At 42.2% G+C, this 23,795-nt stretch overlaps 1 protein-coding gene across 2 annotated transcripts in view; it reads right to left on the bottom strand.

Annotated features, from left to right (window-relative positions):
• Nucleotides 1–328: 328 nt before the first annotated feature.
• ZGRF1 (zinc finger GRF-type containing 1) overlaps nucleotides 329–23,795 on the bottom strand; it is a 53,571-nt gene continuing 30,104 nt past the window's right edge. For both annotated transcript variants that reach the window (XM_090036677.1, XM_090036676.1), the window contains 12 exons: nucleotides 23,545–23,691; nucleotides 16,890–17,004; nucleotides 14,612–14,871; nucleotides 12,537–12,696; nucleotides 11,433–11,510; nucleotides 10,380–10,527; nucleotides 9,944–10,071; nucleotides 8,316–8,439; nucleotides 6,891–7,067; nucleotides 6,613–6,747; nucleotides 5,655–5,916; nucleotides 329–3,701 (listed from right to left, as the gene is read on the bottom strand). In XM_090036677.1, coding sequence (XP_089892803.1) covers nucleotides 3,553–3,701; nucleotides 5,655–5,916; nucleotides 6,613–6,747; nucleotides 6,891–7,067; nucleotides 8,316–8,439; nucleotides 9,944–10,071; nucleotides 10,380–10,527; nucleotides 11,433–11,510; nucleotides 12,537–12,696; nucleotides 14,612–14,871; nucleotides 16,890–17,004; nucleotides 23,545–23,691 — 1,883 coding nt within the window. In that variant the 3' untranslated portion in view covers nucleotides 329–3,552. The remainder of the gene's footprint in view (nucleotides 3,702–5,654; nucleotides 5,917–6,612; nucleotides 6,748–6,890; nucleotides 7,068–8,315; nucleotides 8,440–9,943; nucleotides 10,072–10,379; nucleotides 10,528–11,432; nucleotides 11,511–12,536; nucleotides 12,697–14,611; nucleotides 14,872–16,889; nucleotides 17,005–23,544; nucleotides 23,692–23,795) is intronic.

The raw sequence follows: 23,795 nt of genomic DNA, 5'->3' as shown, positions 1-23,795 counted from the left end.
CACGACATGTTACCGTGCAATGTTATTAAGCTAATGAGCAGTAAGTGTCTTGTGTAGACGTACCCAAAGAGGAGGAAGGTATACTACTGGAGAGCGAGAAAATACTTCTACCCATTCTCTCCACTTCCTTTAAAAAGTAGACCTCATGGCTATGGTATACTCCATTTAAGCCTCCATTAAGATACATACATACACATTCATATTTATGTCATGTTGTATAGACCTGAGGAAGAATGCCTTGCATTCAGATGTTTGTCTAACTTTACCCCACCCATGCAATTGGTCCAATAAAAAAATATCGACCAAATTTTTTTTTGACTCTGTATATTTATGTTTACATGCATTATAGAACACATACACATATGCACTTGCATGTGAGAGAGGGAGAGATTTCCATAAGCTCTGGAAATTGCACACAGTAGAAGGTTGTTGGACAATGGATGTTCTGAACAACAGATCCTAACCTTACTACTAGGGGCAGAGGTGGATGTGTGAGAGGAAGGGATCTCTGCCAACATGATAGAATAAAAGGAGACAGACCATACATACATTGGTCCAAGAACTAGGTGAGTCAAATAAGAGCACTGCAAGCATGCTCTGACATACGTTGTGCATATTAAAGCTGGACCCCAGAAACTATCCCATTATTCTTCATGTCTAAAGGAATGACTGAGGTCAAAAACAGCTGTCCTGTTTCAGTGCATTTTTAATCTTGCAGCTTTGATCTGATCCATGTGATTATTCTTGATACTAATGTCGCTATCTTTATCTTCAATTTCCTTCAGATTAGGGGGATTAACCTTTATAGTTCCAGACTTTCATGAGTTAGTATAAAAACCATAAAAATTTTGTTGAATTATCTCAAGCGCTGCTTTAACTTGAACCATTTTAGGCATCTTCAATGCAGGCATCTTCTCTGAGCAGTTGTAAAGGGAAATCATTGTGGGTGCTGCCATTGCTACCTCAGCATCTAAAAACACCAAGGAGTCTTATGGAACATGATTTACAATTTGTTCTGCAAGTACAAGCTCTCCAGCCTCTAATCAAAATAGTTTGATTTTTAGCATAATTACTTATTCTTGGCTTTTTAAAGCATGGAAATCAAGCAGGAACAATATCAACAACATATGCTTTAGCAACTCAATAGTGCAAGTTTCCACACTGGCAACTGTACAAATAAAAGTAAATGTTTAAATTCAAATTGAATGCAAAGAAAAAAATGCCAAAATAAAAAGAATGACTTATGTAGCAAAGAAGTTTATAGGGACCGACCATTAAAATAATACACTTTTTAAAAGGAAACATCACTAATTTTTCAATTTCTTTAATGCAAGAAGTAAGGTTGGTTTTATCGGACTACCTGTCTATTTGGGAGACAAGTTAGGCAAGTTTCTGAGAACAAAATACTCTCACACTTCAGGGAAAGAAACAGCTAGCAGCCTAAGCTAAAAAAAAATAGGTAAAACAATGACATTTTCTTTAATTCCATTATGTAAATGAAAATAGTCACTTAAAGAAGCGGAAGAGGGCAGTACATTTGTAGAGCAAAGAGAAGTTATCAGAGGTAGCTATGAACCTTGCTTCTTGTGTGCTCCCTGTACCATCACAGCTACAATACCACTCTGACCCTCCTACAACATGGAAGGTAGCCTCTATTTCTTCAATGACATTGGAACAAAGAAAGTCACTTTGCTGCAGCCATTTATCAAGGTTTTGCTCCTGCTCCAACAAATGATCATGGCAAAGTTCCATTTACTTCAAGAAAACCAAGACTGGTTTCAAAAGGAAATAAGTGATTCTGTGATTTAATTAATTTAGTATACTGTCACTGCTGGTAGCCAATGAGATTTTGGAGGGGCAAGAAAATCTGCAACAGGGAAAAATCTGCTCTTCTTTTTTCCCTCCCCTGTGCAAAGATTGTACTCTAATTCTTAATGGTAGATTGTCTTAAGTTTTCCATATCCACCAAATCTGAGTGAGCACAGAGTGTTGTAATTCCAGATACTATTATCTATATAATATGGTACCTTCCTGAATCTTCCTAATCTTTTTTACTCAATACCACCCTGTGATAAGGAGTTCCAGAATCTAATTATATGTTGTGTGAATAAATACGCATTTCAGTGTCTCCCACAACTCTGGTAAGTTTCCAAAGACAGCTCACTGCTGTAATACGGCCTCTGCTGATCACACTTAATTCTCTGGTTTACTACTCAATTTAAAAAAATCTTTGGATACAACTATTAATAATAATGACAAGTTGGTTTACTATGTCCAGTAGACTGACTGATCCACCAGCTTTAGTTAAAAAAAACCCAAAAACAAAACACAGTTCCTTACCCAAGATACCATTCCAGGGATGAAGAATTGTGAGAAAGCAATTAACAGACAAGAAATTCTTACTAAGTTCTGCCATTCAGTGCCTCCCAAATTCTGATACATACATGAAGTAGAAAGATGGGACCAAGGACAGGTTTAACTCATCTAGTTGTTTTAAAAAAATCTCAGCAGTTTGGGATTTATTGCTACGGAATCCAGCACCACTGATTTATATAATGATTTAATTGTTTTCCTTCTATTATTTGTCATAAAATTTTTAGACATCCTAATATCTTGTTTTTTGACTGCATCTTCATATTGTACAGAAGTCTTATTAATTTGCCCATAATGATGCCCATCTCCCTTTTCTGAGATTATACAGAACCTGTATAGTGTGCAAGTAATTCCAGTGTTTTTTGTCAAGGTGTGAATTTTTCTTTTAATCTACCATGAAGGTTATCTATTCACCTAGCAATGGTATATATCACGCAGGAATTTGTCTAACCTAAATTATGCATTATCTGTAAATTTTGCTGTCATGGCTTAATTGTCCCGATTGTTAATTTGTATATATTAAACAAAACTATCTACTACAGAATACTTTGAGGCAGTCTATTGTCAAGCTTTTGCCATAATAAAGACTGATCATTTAGACTTACTTTGTTTCCCAAATCTACCAGCTTTTGATAGAACAATATTCTCCCTCCAGAATTAACTAGGTAGCTTTCCTTAACAGTTTCTGAACATCTCGTAAACCTTGTCAAAGTTAGAGTTGGAAAATCTAACTCAATATTAATCTGTTCTCTTTACTCCACTGCTCTATTTGATCTCTTAATGTATCAGTAAACTACTGAGAGAGAGAGGCTTTGTAGAGGCTCTACATTTTGTCTTTTTCTTTTCTTTTTTTTGGTTTCAATTGATTGCCATGTTCAAATATCAGGTTTACTAATTTGTAATTGCCCAAAACAGCTCCACAACATTTGTGTGCTATGTCTATTATCTAAACCAGTGCGTTATGACAAATAAATAATACAAGTCACCTTATTCTAAGAGACTGCAGTTATCAAGCAATTTACTAGATACATTTTTATTTTTGTTTTTATTCATATAATCTCTGAACTAAATACAAAGGCATTAGCACAGAAATATAAAGCAATAACAAGCAATTATTCCTTGTAAAATACAAATAACTCTTTTAAAATATACTTTGTAATTTACATAAATACACAATTTTTATACCTCTTTTTGCGAAACAGACTTATCGATTAATTTTTCTTTTTGCTTCTCTCTTTCTTCTTCTTTCTTTCTCTCCAAATAATATTGAAGAATGTTGTTTAACTGCCTCTCATACCGGCTTACATGCTGTAGTCCATTCTCTGTTCCTAAAAGCAGTAATAAAGGACAATTAAACTTTATCGTACAGCATCAATCATATAACCAAGCTGTCATAATGAAAATATCTAATTCATGAAATGCTCCAAAAGGAAATGATATCTTAGCCTTGAACAGTTGTTTTCCGCAAGGAGCTCAACTAGTATAAACAAACAAAGCATTTCTTATGATGCCAACAGGTAGTTACTAGGGGCACGTGAAATGGGCCCTATTCAATTCAGATTCGGATTCGGCCTGAATAGGGGACAGTGATGTAATTCATTGATTCGGATCGCTGTCCCGGTTCAATTCGGACGAATCATAATCTGAAGATTCAATGCTGATTCGGAGAATCAATGATTCAGACATAAACAGAGCTTTAAATGTTTTTTCTACATACCTCGAGGTACCAGGCACAGCTTGTGAATGCTATGATGCTGGGGCAGATGGAGCATCCCACAGAAGCGTTGGAGGGGGGTGGGGGGTGTCCCACCATGTGCTCAGCAGCAAACCCAGAAGTGGACTGGAAGTAATTCTGGTCCACTTCCAGGTCCACCAGGGAGCATTCAGGCCCCCCAACCCCAGCTCCATGATCAGCCGCGGGGGGAGCCCAGGTGCCCCCCTAGACCCAGGAGGCACCAGTCACCAAGCCAGGGGGTACAGGAGGGCCCCCCACCATGTTTCCTGGCAGACACGGAAGTGCTTCTGGTCCACTTCCAAGTTTCCTGCCAAGTGCACTGGGGAGCCCCCTGTGCTCCTGTGGGACACTTCATGTGCCCCAGCATCACAGCATTCAGAAGCCTGCTACCTAGAGCTATGTAGAAAAAACATTTCAAGCTCTGTTTATGTCCAAACTGCCAAATCTTTCCAAATCAAAATCAGAGGGTTCCGATTCGATTTGGAGATATTAAAGGGTCCTCTGATTTGATTTGGATTCAGAGATTTGGCCACCAAATCGGGGCAAATCTCCACCAAATCAAATCAGGGACAGAAGCTTTGCACAGCCCTAGTAGTTACACTAATCAAGTGAGCAGAACTGGTATCTGCTCTTCTCTTGCAGCAGTTCTAACCTTCTCCTCCCGAGCTGTGGGCTTCTATAGTAACCCCTAACACTATAGTGCCTAGTTGTTTATTGCGTCTTATTCGTGGCACGATAAATAACTAGCTCAGGCATGGGAATCAAGATAGACCTTGTCAAATGTACTTCAAAAATCTCAGTTTCCATAAAAGGTCTTTTCCCTTTACAACTTCAAAGAAAACTTTTAAAACATGATATAAATAAGTAATGATTTGGACTTTGAACTCTGTCCCACTTCAGCTAGGACAATTTAGGTACCAATGTTATTTCACTATTAACTATTTTGCTGCTCAAGACATGAAAAAAAATGGACAGAAGTGTCATAAAGACCTACAACAGTCTCCGAGGTCACTCCTCAGCTCTGGAACTCCCTGTCCCTTTAGGCCTCGAACAATCCCATCTTGGACATCTTCTGGATGAACTGTAAAGATCTTTCTACTTGGAAAAATGTTTAGCAGGCAAGGCTAGCCTGGTATACTGTTTAGGGGTTTGGGCTGGGGTTTGAGTTGCAAAGTTCATAGAGGCTTCAGGCCCCTTTACCAAAGTGACTCCACTCTGACTCTGTGGAGAAATCTCAGGGGGTCTCACAGTGGATTTTGTTTCTTCTCTGCACCAAACTCATTCTTGCAGAGGCAGAGAAAACTGCTATTAAGACCAGAGCTTCTTCCCAAAAGAAGATGAGTATGAAAACTCTTTGATTACCAGTTAACATTAGAATGAAGAGCAGCCCCATAACTGAACATTTTTTCTGGTTGCTATAACTAATATATTTGGCAGATAAACTTTGGACATTTAAATAAAATGCAGAATAATTTATTACAGCAATAACAATACATTGAAAATTAAGACACGTGGCTTTAATTTTTTTTAAATGTTAGTATTTTACCTTCACAATGGTGAATTACTCTTCCCCAGAGTTTGTTCTTACTCAAACAGCCGAGATTTCCAATAATCAACAAATGCCTTTTTGCCCTTGTCAGTGCAACATTCATTCTCTTTTCTGAGTCTATGAATCCAACTTGTCTTGTCCTCACACATGACAAAACAATAATCTCTTTTTCTGCTCCTTGGAATGCATCTACAGTGGAAACCTGGACAGCTTTAATTTCATGAGCATCAGAGTGTATACCACTAAGTAAATTATTAACCTGTGGAATAAAGAGCATGGTCAAATTGGTTTTATAATTATGCCATTCACATGTTAGGCATGACTAACATCCACATTCATGACTAACAAAAATACTGATGAGTCTTCACTTAATCTTATTAAAAAGATAAGAAAGTGTAACTACTGAACACGCACTGCAGTAGAACCTCAGTTAAATCAACTGAGCCAGACTTTATGAGGACATGGTGACAAATACATACAACTCCCTGTCAATATAAAGTACCATCAACCATGATTCCATTCCTGTCATAAACATCAATTCACAACAGATCTATTAATGAAAATCAGTGAGGGTCTACTGTATTACTTGTCAGTTTTCTACAACCTAGGCTAGGTGCTGGAGGAAAAAGTGAGCCCAAAATTTTTAGACAAAAAACTACTATATCAAATGCATTTGAATTAAATAATTTATTTATTGGCAAAGTCAAACAAGCTTAACTCCATTTGTGTGACAGGAAACCAAAACTTTGATCCGTCTACTCAGCACTTCTTCCTCAAATCTGAATCCTGAGCAAGGGAAAAATCTAGATTGCTCATTTCAGAGACTATTTATAACAAGATTGGCTTCTTCCAAAAGAGCAAAACCATAAAAATCTTTACTCCTAATCTAAAAACCTAATTTTAAGAAAGAAATAAATTGCTTATTGAAACTTCTTTTGAGGTGTGTAGCCCATACCTTATTCATCTGTGATTTATATAGTGTAATCACACCAATCATGGACCCTTCTATTCCACTTGCAATCAGAGACTGGATAAGCTTGGCTGAAAAATAAGCTTCTGCCATGTTATAAAAGCTGTTATCTCTTTCAATCTGAGGATAAGAAAAAAGACTTCTAATTTTGCTGCAATGAATAATGTGTCCAAGGACAATGCAAAAACTTTAAACACAAGACGGAAAAATCAAAAGCCAAGGTATCTACCAACTAGTACAAAAGTTATTTAAATAGGTCTTACCTGCTCTGCTCCATTGACATTATAGAAACATAGTATTGGAAGCCAATCCAGTAGAGGACTTCTGTCCATCTCTGAAATGCCATCCAACAGATTTCCTTCGTAGAACAGGTCACTGGCTACAGCACTAATAGCGGGATGACAGCGATACTGTGTTCTAAGAACTACAGCATCATGACCCTAGGGAATAACAACACAGAAAAAAAAATGAAACACATTAAAATAACTAATTCATAGTCAAACTGTGGTAAAATAACATCAAATACACACAGACAGCAACGATTTCTGTAATAACTTAATTCTTACTTAGACTATGGTTAAAAGTAATGGCACTAAACTATTAGGATTCATAGGTTACATTCCTGCAGATTTGTGGAAAAACTGCATGCACATATTGGAGGGGAGAAACTGGGAGTGCCAGTAGGAAAGTGCTGTTACACTCAGAAACAAATGTCAAGTTTGTATGTACTGTTACATCATAGACAAAGAGGCTAAGTGAAAATGTTCAAAAAGCCTGAGGCAGAAGTGCTCAAAGCACCCTAGATTAGTGCAGGAGCAAAAAGAACTGATGTTCACCATTATGGAGGTTGTGGCACAGAAGCGACCTGCACTGGCTGAGGCCAGCAAGTTGTAACAAAGTCTAGAAAATTTTATGCCTAAAGAAATTCATTCCAGCAAACTGAAGGCACCTGAGAAAGTGATAGTATAGGGGGTGTTTTTACTCCCCCCCAGCTGGTGGCTGTCAGCAGCAGCTGGGGGGGGGGAGGGGAATGCTGCCATACAGGCCACCTCCAGCTTGGTAGCTCAGGTCCAGTCCACGTGGCGGGGGGCTCCATTCCCTGCACCCCAGCCTCTTGACAGCTTCAGCTTGGACCCATGCACATCTTTTTGCCATGCTAGGAACTGGGGGTGGGGTAACAGAGCTCCCCTGGCACATGGACCCAGCCCCCCACCCCCATAAGACCCAAGCAAGCTGGGGGGGCACCCACACAGCTGTTGGACTGTGACCTAACTTGAGTAGGGATGGGATGTGGTACAGACATTTGATAAAGCACTCTAACCTAAAATGCTTTTGTCTGATACCACATCCACCCAGAGCAAGATCTGCCATTTTTAAAGCGCTCTATGTGCTGCGAATGTCTGTTCAGTTATGGGTATAGAGCACTTCCTGTGTGCTTACTATGCGATGTGTAACAGCTGTACTTATCCATAATATCTGTATCAAAAATCCCAATCAAGCCATCTTTTTTTAAAAAGTTACTCTCTCAAAATTACATTTAAAGCAAAATGCAATCATATGAACTCTGCTGCAGAGAATATCCAAAAGAAATCCTGGCTCCAATGATGTCAAAGACTAAACTTTTATTGACTTCATTGAACCCAGGATTCTATCCCACATCTTTTAAAAGACAGCTTAGCAGTACACACCATCAAGCAAAGCCGGTCAAAGAGAGTCTGTTCTAATCCATTTTCATGAGCACTTTCAGATCCTTGGATAGTTGGTGGTAGCTGCTTCGGGTCTCCAACTAGGACCAACTTTTCACACTGAAACCTACAATGAGTATTTCAGATAAAATACAAAACAGTGACTCTAGTGGTTCTCAACCTTTTTAGACCTGAGGCCTTCCATAATTTTTCTGAATTTGACAGTTGAGAACCACTGTTCCAGCAACAAAATTAGTTATTTCTGTGTCCTGGGGACAGAGCAGGGGGGAAGGAGTTGTGCTAAGAGTGTAAGATGGGTGGGGAGGGCAGGCAGAGTCTTATCTGCTACAGTGTGGGCTCTCCCCAGGGGCTGCAGGCTTGCAGTTGCCTCAGACTCACTCATGCTCTCCCTCCATTAACTCTCACAGGTGCCAGGATCTGCAGGTAGATTCTGGCTGCAGAAACCTTTTCACAGCCACAACCAAATTAAAGTTAACTTGGGAGCTGTTGCTGGACAGTGGGGGCCTGGAAGTCAGGCGTCAAGGGGAAATCCTGACTCTGGCCAGGCTCAGCTCCTCTAAACAGCCAGAGCAAACAGCCTGTGGGTGAGCCTGTGCTAAACACAGATCCCCTGCTGTCACTCCAGCACCTCCACAGGGAGCACTGAACCTCTTTCAGCAAGGGGAGGCAGGAAGTGTGCTGATCACTGTAAGGAAGTGGAGAGGAAGAGTTTTATCTATCAGGGCTCTTCTTACTTGAACAGCAACAGCTTGGGCATGGACACGGGCATGGGCTGCTGAGAAGCAGGCAGGAGGATGGGCTCCCTGGGGCTACTTCTGGTGCCACATTCATCTCCCTACCCCAGAGGCAGGGCTCCACCTCCCATGGCAGAGCCTGGGGATGGAGGTTGTTTTTCCATCCTCTTTCCCTCCCCAGAAACTCTACTAAGCACTGGACTGCACCTGACCAGCTTCTACAGCCAGACAATGCAGAACTGCCCCTGTTGCAGCAGAGGGCCCTCTAAGTGGGCACCAGGGCTAATGCCCTGTTTGTTCTTCCTTCCCCAGCCCTGTTATACCACTGCCCCCTGTCTGCAATGCAGTGCTCTCCCCATGGTTAGCGCCCAGGTTCATGTCCTGGTTGGTCAGGCAGAACTGCCCCCTGCACCTTTGTTTCCAGGAACGGACATGATAGACAGATCAGGAGATGCAGCAGAGGTCTCCTGCTGCAGCACCTTCCCAATCCACCCTGCATGCCCTTCTTGAAAACCAAGGTATGCCAGACAGTTCCATTTGGATGCACTGGAGCTGCCAGCTCCCCTGAAAGTCTCATGGCACCCTGGTTGAAAACCCACTGCTCTATATGTAATTTGAGTTACTTCCATATTTATAAAAATATGGTTCTTTATATACTTGGTAGTTTGTTTTGTGCTGAGTTCCCTCCTTATGGAATTAAATGGACAGCAAGTGCACCCATTCAAGAGGAGAATTTAACCCTTAATTAGTCTTGCTTTCTAATAGTCTGAGAGTCTGAGTTAATCACATTCTTTAAAAAAAAATCTAGTCATTATAGAGTTGCATTGCCATCACCTAAATACACCTCTGAACAAAAACATAAAAGACTGACTGTACCTGGCAATGGGGAGCAGAGAAGTAGGTTCTGTCATCTGACTGCATTCATCCAACACCACCAGTGGAAACTTAAGGTTATTCATACAAGGGAATGGGCAGGCAGCACAGGTTGCTCCAACCACTCTTACCTTTGTCATGAGCAGAAAGGAAGAGAGAAGACAGATTATTCAATACAAACTTTACAAAATAGATAATTGACAACAGAGCATTATGAATATAGGCGTTTGCAACACAGATAGTACTGCATTATCTACATAGCAACACTGAATTCCAGCTTCAACTAAAAACACCCCCTATACTCTCACTTTCTCAGGTGCTTTCAACTTGCTGGAATGAATTTCTTTAGGGATAAAATTTTCTAGACTTAGTCACAGTTCACAAGTGTCCCTATCAGTGGTCCAAATATTCACTCTTTCTTAAAACATTCTGTTAGTACCTGTTGTAGTATAGCTTTATTTGTTCCCAGCTTGTGCTGCTCAATACTCTTCCTCACATGTATCTTTTCTATTGGTGTTAAATCTTCTTTCATCAAGGCAAGCAGTTCCTTTAATTGTTCATTTTCACTTCCTGAGCCAGCATGTAAGCTTTAAAAGACAGTATACATAACTCATATCACAAAATAATTATAACTGATTTTTGAACTTAGTGAACATGCAAGAGTGAAATAATCATGTTTAGTACTTCAGTAGTGCTTTATAAACTTTAACTAGTTTACCCAATACCAAAGTGAGATAGGTAAGTATTATCCCCATTTTAAACTGCATAAAAAGATATATAATGAGTGAATTGTCCAATGACTGACTTGATGAGTGAACTGTCCTGGGAGCTGAGAAGAAACTTTAAACTATGACTGAACACCTCTAAGTCAGAATCTCCTCTGAACATAATTATACAACAGTACCACGGAGCATTGGTTGACTGCAAATAGCAAATGTATACCCCCTCTGTGCAAATTAAGCAATACTCAGCTGGTGATTCTGAGTAGCTAACAACTTTTTGCAATAAATATTTTCAAACTGTGCTGCAGTTCAATCTTTTATATGCTGTTTATATCCATTTAAAAGTCAGCTGAAGCCTAAGTGATAAGTGGACAAAGCCAAACAATTTTATACTAATATAACTCTAGAAGACTGTTATAGATGTAAAACCCATAATTCTCTCCACTTTCTCAGCTCTACACTCATGCTCACCTCCCTCAACTGCTTATCACTGTCAGTAAAATCTTTTCAGCCCTGCCTCCTTCTGTTATGTATTTTCCTATCCCCTGAGCCTGTCATTTAAAATCATTCATTCTGCTCTCCTTTTTTTCACTCAAAAGTTCTATCTCTACTCAGCAACAGATCAACACTGACCCACTATAATCAACAGTTGCTGAAAAAACACATTACAATCATGTTTCCATTGCTTTCACATTATATTTCTTACAATATTATACACTATTACCAGTCTTATCACCTATCCAGTGCCCTAAAGAATTTAACATGCTTACCTGTGTGGAAGAATTGGCTTGGCAATTTTCCTAATACTTCCCACTCGGATAAAGTCCTCAAACCCAAGGTTGAGTAGTCTTTGGGGAAAGAAGAACACAAGAGACAAAATTTAATGTTTTAATGGAATAAAATGAGAAACTTGCATTCAAAATACTATTGAGAGGTTTACATCCAAATACTTGTTAACACAAACTTTTTGCAGCCGATTTATCACATGAAGTAATGCAAGCATTTTATATAGTACAAAATGCAGTTACTTCATTTTGACAGCTGTAGATGAATTTTACTTGTTATGCGTCTCATAGGAGTCCTCTTACAAGAATGCTATTAATCTCCTATTATCTTATCCCTGCCCCTCCATTCATGCTTATCTTCCAGTCCTACAAACTTTATCACACCTTAACCTCTTCCAACTTCTTCCCAACGCTTCTAGTTTTCCTTCAAATGTTCTACTCAACCCAAAATTAACACAGCTCAAATCCACTTAATATTCTGTTCACTGTGTATATCAGAATACACAACTGACTGTCACCATGACAGTCTTACCCTACCTTCCCTACCCTCTTGCTAGCTACACTGTCACCCATTTGAAGTGTGTTGTGTGATCTGCCCATCTTACTTTGTGGTGTAGTTTGCTAGTAATTTCATAGAATCATAGAAAAGTAGGGCTGGAAGAGACCTCGGGAAGTCATGTAATCCCTACCCCTTTACCCTACCTTCTCCCATACTTGATGCCCCAGTTCCACACAAGGTTCTTCTCTTGTCCTTTCTCTAGAGCAGGTTCATCCAACTAGCAGCGCACAGGCCACACATGACCCAGAAGGGGTTAACACGTAACCCACAGGCTTCCAGCCAGCAGCCATCATTGCTTTTGTGGCTGCAGTGGTTGGGGTCTCCAGGCTTCACCTCTCTCCACTGCTGCTGTGCCACTCCTGAGAAGGATGCAGCGTGCATCTTTTCCATTACTAACTGGCTGTGCTAGTTGGGGGGGCGGGGTGGGGGCGGCAGAGCTGGGACCCAGATTAATCTTTACATGGAGATGTGACATATTTGCTACCTGTGGAACACGCACGCCCAAAGCACCTTAATTCAATATTACCTACCCAAGAAGTACCCTGTCAACAGCAACATTAGTAGAAGCAGCAATCAAAAGCTTCCATGGAGTTGGCCGTGGGCCCTTACTCACTTCACTGCTTTCAAAGACTTGTACCAGGAATAAGACCACAACAGACAACAAATAGCTCTTTCCAGCTCCAAAAACACCTATTGTTTTAGAAGAAAAATACAAGGTCACAAGTGAAGAATTTCAGGGGACACTTCATGAAGTGGTTTTTTGAAGTATTCAGGTGAGACTTCTATATCAGGGCTTCCTTCAGAAGCATATCACTTCATGAACTACACACAGTGCTAGGGAACCTGCTGACCTGAGCTTTGAGTTTATTGTTTGAAATGATATGGAATAGAGCAAGGATATACAATTATCTGGGCTGGAAGGACACTTAAGGTGTTTTAGTGAGCTGTTGTGGGTGGCAAGGGTGGTGTTGACCCAGCCCAGTGTGATGGGGGGGCTGAATCAATTGGTACCCTACCCTCCACTGCTGGGGGCACTGGACATACTGGGTGGGCAGGGTCTCCATAGAGACCAGCCTGAGACCCCCACAGGCAGGGCATACTTGGCAAGGAAGATGGGATGGGGCCATGTTCAGGAGGAGAGCAGCTGGGTCTGGAATCACAGGGCCCATCCCTATGCTGTCACTACCCTACGATCCCAGTCTCAGCACCAGTCTCACCACTGACCCCCACGCACCTGTGGCCACATCGCATCTGCTCAGCCAAGCGCACCCTGCCAACTGAGATCCTGGGCTGGTCTCCATGGAGACTCTGACCGCCTGCCTGCTATCTCCATCCAGCATCCCCAGTGGTGAGTTTGGGGTGGACTGAGAGCAGCAACTGGGCAGAATCCAGCTGCCATGCCACCACAGCCCCACTGTGCACCAACAGGTAACAGGATTGGCCACTTATGCCATGGTTTGAGATGCCCTGACACCTGTGCCTACCAGGGCCAAGGGACCCACCATGAGCCAAGGGACCCACCATGAGCCAGAAAAAATCCCTTGGTGGGCCAAGGGCCCACAGGCTGTATTTTGTGCACCCCTGAACTAGAGGGACAAGTAAACTAAGTCATCCTGACAACCAAAATAAATATGGCAAGCCTGAAGTTCACCAAAGTACAAATTATTTCAAGAAACGAATGCAACAGGATTGTTTGCAAAGCATGGCTTTGCATCATGTCTTGAAGTACAGAAAGGGAATTATGGAAGCGAAGAGATGACTAATATTACTCGTAGATTCAGAGATGCTAGGGTCAGAACGGACCTCAACAAATCTTCGAATCTGACCCCCTGCCTAGGCAGGAAAGAGTACTGGGGTCAGATGCCCCCAGCCAGATGCCATCCATTATACTCATAGATAATACTCTCTATAAATACTCATTATAAGTTAATAGAAGCAGCATAGATGGCTGTAAATGTTCAATGCATAATAATTTATTTTTAAATATAGGTAACTTGACAAAAGTGTACTGATGTAACGTTATTTTTAATGCCTTTATTTTATTATCCAAATAACTAATGGGTCCTGTTAAGTATGAGAAAAAACATCTCTCTGCACTGAAGATTTTGCTAGCTATTTTAGACACAATGCAATGAAAGGTAAAGACAGTAAGGAGGCAAAAGTGATTAAGAACAAAGGCACAATCAAGAAAGTTTCAGAGTTATTTAGCAAAGCCAGTGCACAGTATGATGCAGGAAATGCTCATTACTTTGTAATGAGAAAAACTGATAGGAGTATGTAAAAGTTACAAACCCTGATTCTGCCGCCCTTTAGGACTTTTTAAGAAAAGGAGAGGGCCTGGATTTACAAAAGGTGTTTGATGCATGAGGGCAGGGGCATAAGGACAGCTCTCTCCTTCTATATTGCATGGTAAGTGTACACACTTAACAGAATAGAATGCCAGTCTATTGGCTTAGCACTGAAAGACTTTAGGTCCAAGCGTTTCACTTGCACTGGCATAGATCAAGTAATCAATCATCTTTTTGGACATGTGTGTGTGCAATAAAGGAGCTAAAGGGATAATAAAAAATAAAAGCTTTAATTTGTATAACTCCTCATTATTTACCATGTATGATTGTGATGGGGTTGACCTGCTGTTCTTCCTTTTCTGCACTGGTTTCAGGTGAAGACATCATCTGAGCTATTTGAATCAGTGCTCTAGCTTGATCCATGTTCAGCTGGAATTGCTGGATCATCTTTTCAGCCAGTGCCAGTGTTACTTCTGGACTGAGTAAGCCCCAAACCATTGAACATTTTGTATTCAAGGCTGGTGGAATAAACTTCCTTTTGTTGACACTATTATTTGCGTGTTCAGTATTGAATGGCCTAAAAAACCACAATAGCCAAAAGAAAAGTAAAGTTATTTCAAACTTATTGCTACAAAATGAATCAATGCACAATTTACACTGTATTAATTTTACCTGCATACACACATATACATGCATGGGAAAGTACCGTTCTAAGGGAGAAAAACATCACAGTAAGTGAGAACTGGAGCATACTTTAAAATAAAAATGGTGGAAAAATTATTTCATTATTGCGGTCTGTATTAACATCAACATAGAAAAAAGGGTATTCATACTAAAGTCACTAAAATCTTTATATGGCTGCCAAATATTTTCAAATAGTATTACAAATAACGCAAATAAACATTTGGGCTAGAGACTAATATATAGTGTGCTTTAAATAAAAAGAACAAACTATAAAATGATTGCTGCTTTGACTCAATAGATTTTCTGTTTGCTAGACAAAAGGGTGCCTAGTTTTAACACATGGGAAGGAGCACCGTCAGTAAACACCACCTTACAGAATATTAGGAACATATTGTTAGTTAGTTTGATTTTTACATATTTGAATAAGGGTCATCTGAAATTTGTGGTACAGATGTGCTAACTTGTGTACACTTGTACTGCCCAATCTCCCAGCACCGTGGGCTAGATGTGTGGCATGGGGCCAGTCTGTGGGCATTCTTCCATACCAGCCCTGCCCCAGATCTGGCCACAAAGGAACTGCATACACCAACCCAATCTGTGCCCAATAATTTAGCACACAGGGCCACACTACCTGGCCCACAAGTCCAGAAATCTGGCAGCAAGGGAGCAAGAATTAACACTGACACCATGCCCTGCTACCAAATTTCCAGACCCATGGGGAGCCCTGCAGGCCAGATGACAAACAATCATAGAAAATCAGAATTGGAAGGGACCTCAAGAGGTCACCTAGTCCAACCCCCCGCTCAAAACAGGACTATATCATCCCAGCCCAACTATACCATCTCAGCCAAGGCTTTGTCTAGCCAGGTATTACAAACCTCCAAGGAAGGAGAGTCCACAACCTCCCAGGTAATGTGTTCCAGTGCTTTACTACCCTCCCCATGAGAAGGTTCTTCCTAATATCTAACCTAAACTTCCCTTGCTGCTACTTGAGACCATTGCTCCTTGTTCTGTCATCTGCCACCACTGAGAACAGTCCAGCTCCATCTGCTTTGGAACCACCCTTCAAGGCAGTTGAAGCCTGCTATTAGATCCTCTCAGTCTTCTCTTCTGAAGACTAAATAAGCCTAGTTCCCTCAGCCTCTCCTCAGAAGTCATGTGCCCCAGCCTCCTAACCATTTTCATTGCCCTCTGTTGTCCTCTCCAATTTGTCTGCATCCTTTCTGTAGCGAGGGGCCAAAACTGGACACAGTACTCCAAAAGTGGCCTCACCAGTGCCGAACAGAAGGGAAAAATCACTTCCCTTGATCTGCTGACAATGCTCTTACCAATGCAGCCCAGTATGCCAATAGCCTTCTTGGCAACAAGGGCACACTGCTGGCTCATATTCAGCTAACTGTCCACTGAAACTCTCAGGTCCTTTTCTTCAGAGCTGCTGCTTAGCCTGTCAGTCCCCAGCCTGTACCTGGGACATGGTTCCCCAGGCCAAATCTAGCCCCAGGAATGTCTTGGTTTTTAAATTCTGAACAGGAGTATCAGCAACCCCCAGACAAATGGAACTTAAATCAATGAAATCAAATTAACAGAACTTTAAAAGTTGTTCTACTAAATGAGTGGTCATTACGAAACATAATATTATAATCTCCAGACTATACGGAATGAGTTGCAAATAAGTCTAAACCTTTATTCAAATCTTAAATGAGATTTAAGCAAGGGATTAGTTTTCACCCTCAATTCATTAGATGTGAACTAACGTCACTTCATTTATTGAGGAACAATATAATCCTGCTTTAAATTCTTCTTGGCTGCTTTTAATACAGATATCCCAAAGGAATGCTTGCTTGTTCTTTCCACACCTACTTCAATCTGTATATGAGCAGCATCATGAAAGTAGTAATGCTTATTACTTACATTTTTAGTAAACACTGTAGTATTGGTAAACTATTTGGATTGAAGTATTCCTGCATATTTCTCAAACAGGTGAGCTCAGTGCTGGCATTACAAACCAGCAAAGCATGAACAATTACTGTGAAAGATAATAAAGGAAGTTAACAAGAATGGAAGTCAACCAGAGAAAACAGTCAGAATTCCAAAGATATTGCATACAACTCATTTCTACGGCTAAGTAAATACTTGTCATCTAGGAGTGATTTATGACTTTAGTAGGAAACGTTTTCCAGGATCCAAATTTGGATTAAAAACCACACCATTTGCTCTAGTATTTTAAGGAAACATTTCAGTGGCTTTGGAATGTAGGAAATGAACTTTTGAAAGAGATCTAATTCATGCTATGAACCCTCAAAACTTATCCTCTCTCATACGAAATTCTGTTGCCCATCAATACACCATCTGTATTTCCATTTTTTTAAATCTCTGATCATAGTGGCTATTTTTCAAAGCAGTTTTTGATCAGACAAATAGGTTATAATTTCTCTTAGCGTATAGAGACAAAACAATGTTATGTATTCTTCAGATCAATTTTAGTGCATTGCTTGCTTACTTCTGTGGACTAAATCTAAGTGTTTTTTGTTTTTTTTAAACAAAGTATGCAATGTAGTATTTTACCTAACAAATGTATAATAAAATGACATGATGATCACAAAATCTAAAGTTCACTTGCAATGTTTTCTAGGGTCTTTCCACAATAGGCAGTACAGTCTGTAAATGTGGTCCCGTCATCTGTAATAGTGATTGCTGCAGCTAGAGTCACAACTCTTGTTTTCATTTTAGTCTTTCATCAGTTCAAAAAGAACAAGGAACTGAAAGTTTTTGTGCTTGATCTCCACCCAAAAATTTGTTTCTTTTTTTTTAAAATCATTAGCAAATTAAATTCAGTTATTTTGTTGACTGGTTAGCTAGACTGCACTTTTTGCTATAGAAATATAATATAAACAGAGTTGCTGACCGATACCATAAAAGTAGCTGAAGTTCAAGATTCGGTGATTAGGAAAAATTGATTAACATTTCTCATATATACAGTATTTACCTGAATACAAGCCAATCCTGAATTTAAGGCAACCAATCAATAATTAGATTTGTAATTATTTTCCATATATAGAATCTAATTATTGGAAGATTGTTTTAAATTTGTCCCATCACTGCATCACGGAAAGCAATGGTAGGGAGACAGGAGGTGGGGGAAACAGCAAGGGGCAGACAGTGAAGGAAGCAGTGGGTAAACAGGCAGTAGGGGGCAGGTGATGGGGAGATTTAAGGGAAAAAAGTTGGGTGGCTCCACCCAGGTCAACAGCATTTCAAGCCATGGTGACTCCACAGCTCAGCATTGCTCAGTAGATGCAAGTATTCCAGATACCACCTACAAAAGATCCATGCGAGGTGGTGCTTCTCCTACCTTGGAGGTGTTCAAAAGGAGGTTAGACAAACACCTGGCTGGGGTCATTTGACCACAGCACTCTTTCCTGCCCAAAGCAGGGGGTCAGACTCGATGAGCTAACAGGTCCCTTCCAACCGTAGAAATCTATGACTCTATCTATGAATCTATCTGCTAATTAGCCCCCCACCTCATGACTGGAACCAGGTGTTCTTGTCATAGATTTCAAAGACATCAGGGCTGGAAGGGACCTCGGGAGATCATCGAGTCCAGCCCCCTGCCCAAAGGGCAGGAAGTCAGCTGGGGCGCTCTGGTGAACAGACGTTCCCCCAGATCCTGGTGGTCACCCCTGATAAACTTATAGGTGGCCATCAGATCACCCCTGAGCCTGCGCTTTTCCAGGCTAAAGAGTCCCGTGGCTCTCAGCCTGTCATCGTAAGATCTGTTTTCCTGACCTCTGATCATGCGCGTGGCTCTCCTCTGGACTCTCTCAAGCTTCTCCACATCCTTTTTGAATTGTGGAGCCCAAAACTGGACGCAGTACTCCAGCTGCAGCCTCACCAAGCCCGAGTACAAGGGGAGAATGATGTCCCGGGATTTGCTCGAGAAGCATCTATGGATGCACGCCAGCATTTTGGTCGCTTTACTAGCCGCAGCATCGCATTGCAGGCTCATGTTCATCTTGTGGTCAATGATGACCCCCAAGTCTCTTTCTTCTGTAGTGCTAACCAACGTAGTAGCACTGCTGAGCCTATAAGGGTGCTGCAGGTTTTTCCTCCCAAGGTGGAGAACCTTGCATTTTTCAGTGTTAAACACCATGAGGTTCTCGTCTGCCCATTTGCTGAGCTTGTCCAGGTCAGCCTGGATCACCCACCTATCTTCTGGAGTGGATGCTTTGCCCCAAAGTTTGGTGTCATCGGCGAACTTGGCCAGTCCACTCCTGACTCCAATGTCCACATCGTTAATGAAGATGTTGAACAGTATGGGTCCCAGGACAGAGCCTCGAGGGACCCCACTGGTCACAGGGCACCACGATGAGTGACTGCCATCAATCACAACCCTCTGGGTCCAACCACGAAGCCAATTTCCCAGCCAGCGGATCGTGGTGGAGCCAAGGCCACAACTGGGCAGTTTGGCCAAGAGGTGATCATGGGATACCAGATCAAAAGCTTTTTTGAAGTCAAGATATATGACATCAATCTCTTCTCCCTTATCCAGGTGATAGGTTACCTGGTCATAGAAGGAAATGAGATTGGTCAAACAAGACCTACCCGCAACAAACCCGTGCTGGCTGTTCCTTAGAATGTTAGCCTGGGCCAGTCCCTCAAGGATGGCCTCCTTAATAAACTTTTCTAAGATCTTCCCCAGGATAGAAGTCAGGCTAACGGGCCTGTAGTTAGCCGGATCCACTCTCCTCCCTTTCTTGAAGATCGGCACCACATTGGCCTTCTTCCAGTCTTCGGGCACTACACCAGAGCGCCAGGAGTTTTCAAAGATCCGTGCCAGGGGCTGGGCTATGACGCTCGCCAGCTCCTTGAGTACCCTGGGGTGCAGATTGTCAGGGCCAGCTGACTTGAAGGTATCCAGCTTCTCAAGGTGTTCCTTCACGAGGTCAGCATTGATGGAGGGTAGGGGATCCCCATCACCCAGATTTCCCTGTCCCATAGCAGGCATGGGCATCCCGTGTGACTGATGAAAGACTGACGCAAAGTACCTATTTAATAGGTTGGCTTTTTCCTGGGCGTCAGTTGTCAGTTGCCCCATCTGGTTTAGCAGGGGTCCAACATTGCCCTTGCTTTTCCTCCGGCTCCCCACATATCTGAAAAAGGACTTTTTGTTGTCCTTGATGCCTGAAGCTAGTTGGAGTTCAGCTGCAGCCTTGGCTTTCCTGGTTTGGTCCCTGCAGGACCGGACCAGCGCGGAGTAATCATGAGTCCTTGGATGCTCCAAAAATATATATACAGATGAGATACAGGAAAACCTGGTCTGCCTTCACCCCATGGAAGGTGGGGGCCATACTAATGATATAAGCCAAGGTAAGACAGTGGGTGACAGGGATTTTGGGTGAACTGTTTGGGCCCTATTTCATGATGTTAAATGCTAGGCATTTAAGGCTGGTGAAGAAACAGGAATCATTGGAAGTGGGAAAGGCACAGCTCAGCTGTGGGAGTAAAGACGAGGTTTATATGTATGCAATGTCGTGGCTTACCATGACTTGAAATAGTCGATCATGGGGGGAGACTATGCTTAGTGGGCATTTCCATATGTCTTATTCAGATGGACTCCGCTAATCTATCCTTGTGGTTGGTTCCCATCAGTGTGTTTGCCCAGTGTAGGCCATGTGTTTTATAGTCATGTTCAATGTTGGCTCCATTTAATCAGCTTCATAGTTGGTTTCCATTGCTGAGCATATGCCAATTTTCACAGCAGTTTAATGATAGACAATGTATTTAATGAGATTTCCTTATATTTGATTATAAGACAAGAAGCCTTTTTTCCCCCCACACCAACTGGAGGGAAAACCTTGGCTTGTATTCAAGTAAATACAGTATGTTGTGTGTTTTGGACTTGCTTACAGAAGTCATTTTCTTTGCTATTGCCACAAATAAGGTGGGTTTTTTAAATTATTTTGTCTTAAAAACTGGAAAGAACGTGTAAAATAAAGGTGCAACAATATATTGGTCATATATTGGATTGGCACTGATAAAAGGAAAATTAACATTATCAGCTTTTTTGGCTGGTATAACCAATAACCTCACCAATAAATGCTGTGTGTATGCGCACAGCTGCAACATGCACATGGCCAGGAATGCAGCCTGATAGCTTGAAGAGCAGTGCCCTGCAAGTAAGTCTGTACAGGGGAAGGGGCATGGGGGAGAGAAGAGGCATGGGAGGGCAGATCAAGGCCCCCATGATGAGGCAGGGAGTGGGGCAGGGGCAGGGGCAGGGGCAGGAATAGGTGCTGCCCAGCCAGGGCGGTGAATGGGACCCCAGGGCCAGGAGCGGGATGGAGCCATGGGCAGTTCATCCAGGGGGCGCAGGAGGGAGAGGAGTCACCTCCCTGCACTGCATGCACCCTTGGAGTAGGCATGGGGGGGGATGTGTCCCTCCAGATGTGTGCAGGATGGAGGCAGGCTGCCTGCTGTGGGCTTGGGGCTGCGCCAGCTTCTTCCCAGTGGAGGGGCTTGGAACTGGGTTGGCTCAGCTGTGTGGGGCAGGTGGCAGTGGCAGTGTCAGGGGTGATTTTGGGGATGTGGGCTATAGGAAATTTCAGGGTAGCTATAGCCTCCAAGCTGTTCTTAGTGCTGTCCCTGCTCAGAGCACTCTGCTCTGATGCCTTTCTCTCAGCGACCCCATGCTGTAGGGTGGGCTGGAGGTGCATGACTGGTGCAGGACTCCTGAGGGAAAGGCAGCAGAGCAGAGTGCTCCGAGCAAGGGAGGCACTGGGGGGAGGCTTAGAGGGCTACAACCACCCCAAAATTCACCTTAGCCCCCCCATAGCCACTCCTCCCTGTGCCACCGCTGCTGCCCACCCTGCACAGCTGAGCCTGTCCTGGTCCCAGCCCCACACTGGGAAGAAGCTGGCACAGCCCCTGGCCCCTGCCCATAGCAGGCAGCCTGCCTCTGCCCCATGCAGAAATCCGAGGGGGAACATGTCCCCCATGCCTCCCTGGAAGTGTGTGTAGCAGTGGGGAGCCACTCCATCTCTCCCATCCTCAGGCTCCTCCCTCACCACCTAGATGAGCCGCCTGTGGCTCTGTCCTTCAACCTGCCTCAGGGTCCCATTCACCTCCCTGGCTGGGCAGCGTCTGTCCCTGCTCCAGTCCCTCCCTCTATCTGCAACCCCACGCCCCTTCCCTCCCTCACTCCTCTTCTCCCACACAGATTAACCTGCAGGGTACTGCTCTCCACACTGACCGGCTGCATTCCTGTAAATCGGCTATCGGATCAGTATGAGCCAATATGGCTGGTTGGTAATCGGCTAATGGTGTCAGCCAAGAAAATCTTTATTGGTGCACCCCTAAAAACAAATCCTATGCTAACACACAACAATAAAACTGCAAAGCCAGACAAAAATAATCCATGGCTCAGGAAGAGTTAAGGGCCCAACCCTATACTTCTTCCTCCAGACAAAACCATTGAATTTGGGGCCCTGGTTCTGAAAGGCATATTAGTATGCCCATGCTGCACATATGCATTGTGGTATTTTTAATGACTCTTCAGTCTGTTAAAACTAACTTTTGAATTTTCCAATGTTTGCACTGAAGAGTATAATTTTAATATTACACTGGGTTTACAAAGCAGCTGTACATTTTTGCCTTTTTCCAAGGAGTGTACAACCATACAACAGATAGTACTGCTTTATTCCCGTTCATGGCTTTACTGCAATTCAAGCAACATTAACAAAACACAAATTTTAGTCTAAACTTTTCCCTGCCCCCGTATATGTCAGTTTCTTGGGTTTTCTGTAGCTCTCCCCTGTAGCGTCTTCTCCATACCTGGTTCCCTCTCCTTCTAAGAAATAACACAAATGCCAACAGCAGAATGCAATAAAGATACTAAGTGAAACTAAAAGGCCTCTGAACTAATCTAAAAGAGGAGGAAGACAATGTCATTTACTTTTGAACCATTTATTATATAATAAATAGGGCACACTGGGTCATTAAAGATGTATCAATTTTGAATCAACAACGTTTACATTCAGAAACTCGCTGATTAAAAGTAACTCAACAGCAATAAGGTTTATTATAAATAGGCTACTACTGTTTAAATCAGGGGTTTTCAACCTTATTAAATAAGTGTACCCCCAGCAGCCCCCTTTTTAGTAAGTGTACCCTGGGAGCAGGGGTGGCAGGGAGTGGCTAGATGTGAAGCGGGAGCATGGCAAGTGGCGGAGTGGTGGCAGCGCAGTGTCTATGCGGCCTTGCTCTCGCCCCGTCCCAGCTCTGCTCCTGTAAGGCAGCAATGTGGGGTGGCGGTGCTCTGTCCCCACATGCCCTCTGGGACCTATCAAAGTATCCCTGATTGACAGCCCCTGCTTTAAGTAGTTGATCAAAAAAATACTTTGCACTTTAAGATCTTCAGATGAAGGAAACTCTCAGAGCTTTATAAATACGACATACTCATAAACTGACATTTGAGGCTTGAGAAATGGCCAGTTTGTATTATGTCACTGCTCACACATCTATCAAAAATAATAGTTATATACAAAATATCTTTAAGCAAAAAACTTACTGTTGGAGTGCCAGTTTGATGGGCAGAAGCCTTTCAAAGGCAATAATTCAACTTCATTGTTAGTTGATGGTCCAAAGAAAGCACTGCATGCAATGAAAGTTTCCAGGGGTTCAAAGTTGAGTGTCTTTGAAACAACCCAAAGATCATCTGCCACAATAATACACCCATTAATTTCATTTTTCTACACTTTTGCTACTGTAGATTTGAAAATAATAATAGGTGTTTATTATTTTGCAAATTAAACCTTTAGA

Source organism: Crocodylus siamensis, chromosome 2, assembly GCF_052110815.1.
Source record: "Crocodylus siamensis isolate JL-2025a chromosome 2, ASM5211081v1, whole genome shotgun sequence".
Classification (NCBI taxonomy): domain Eukaryota; kingdom Metazoa; phylum Chordata; order Crocodylia; family Crocodylidae; genus Crocodylus; species Crocodylus siamensis.
Note: the sequence above shows the minus strand (reverse complement) of the source record. Positions and strands in the feature narration are given on the sequence as shown.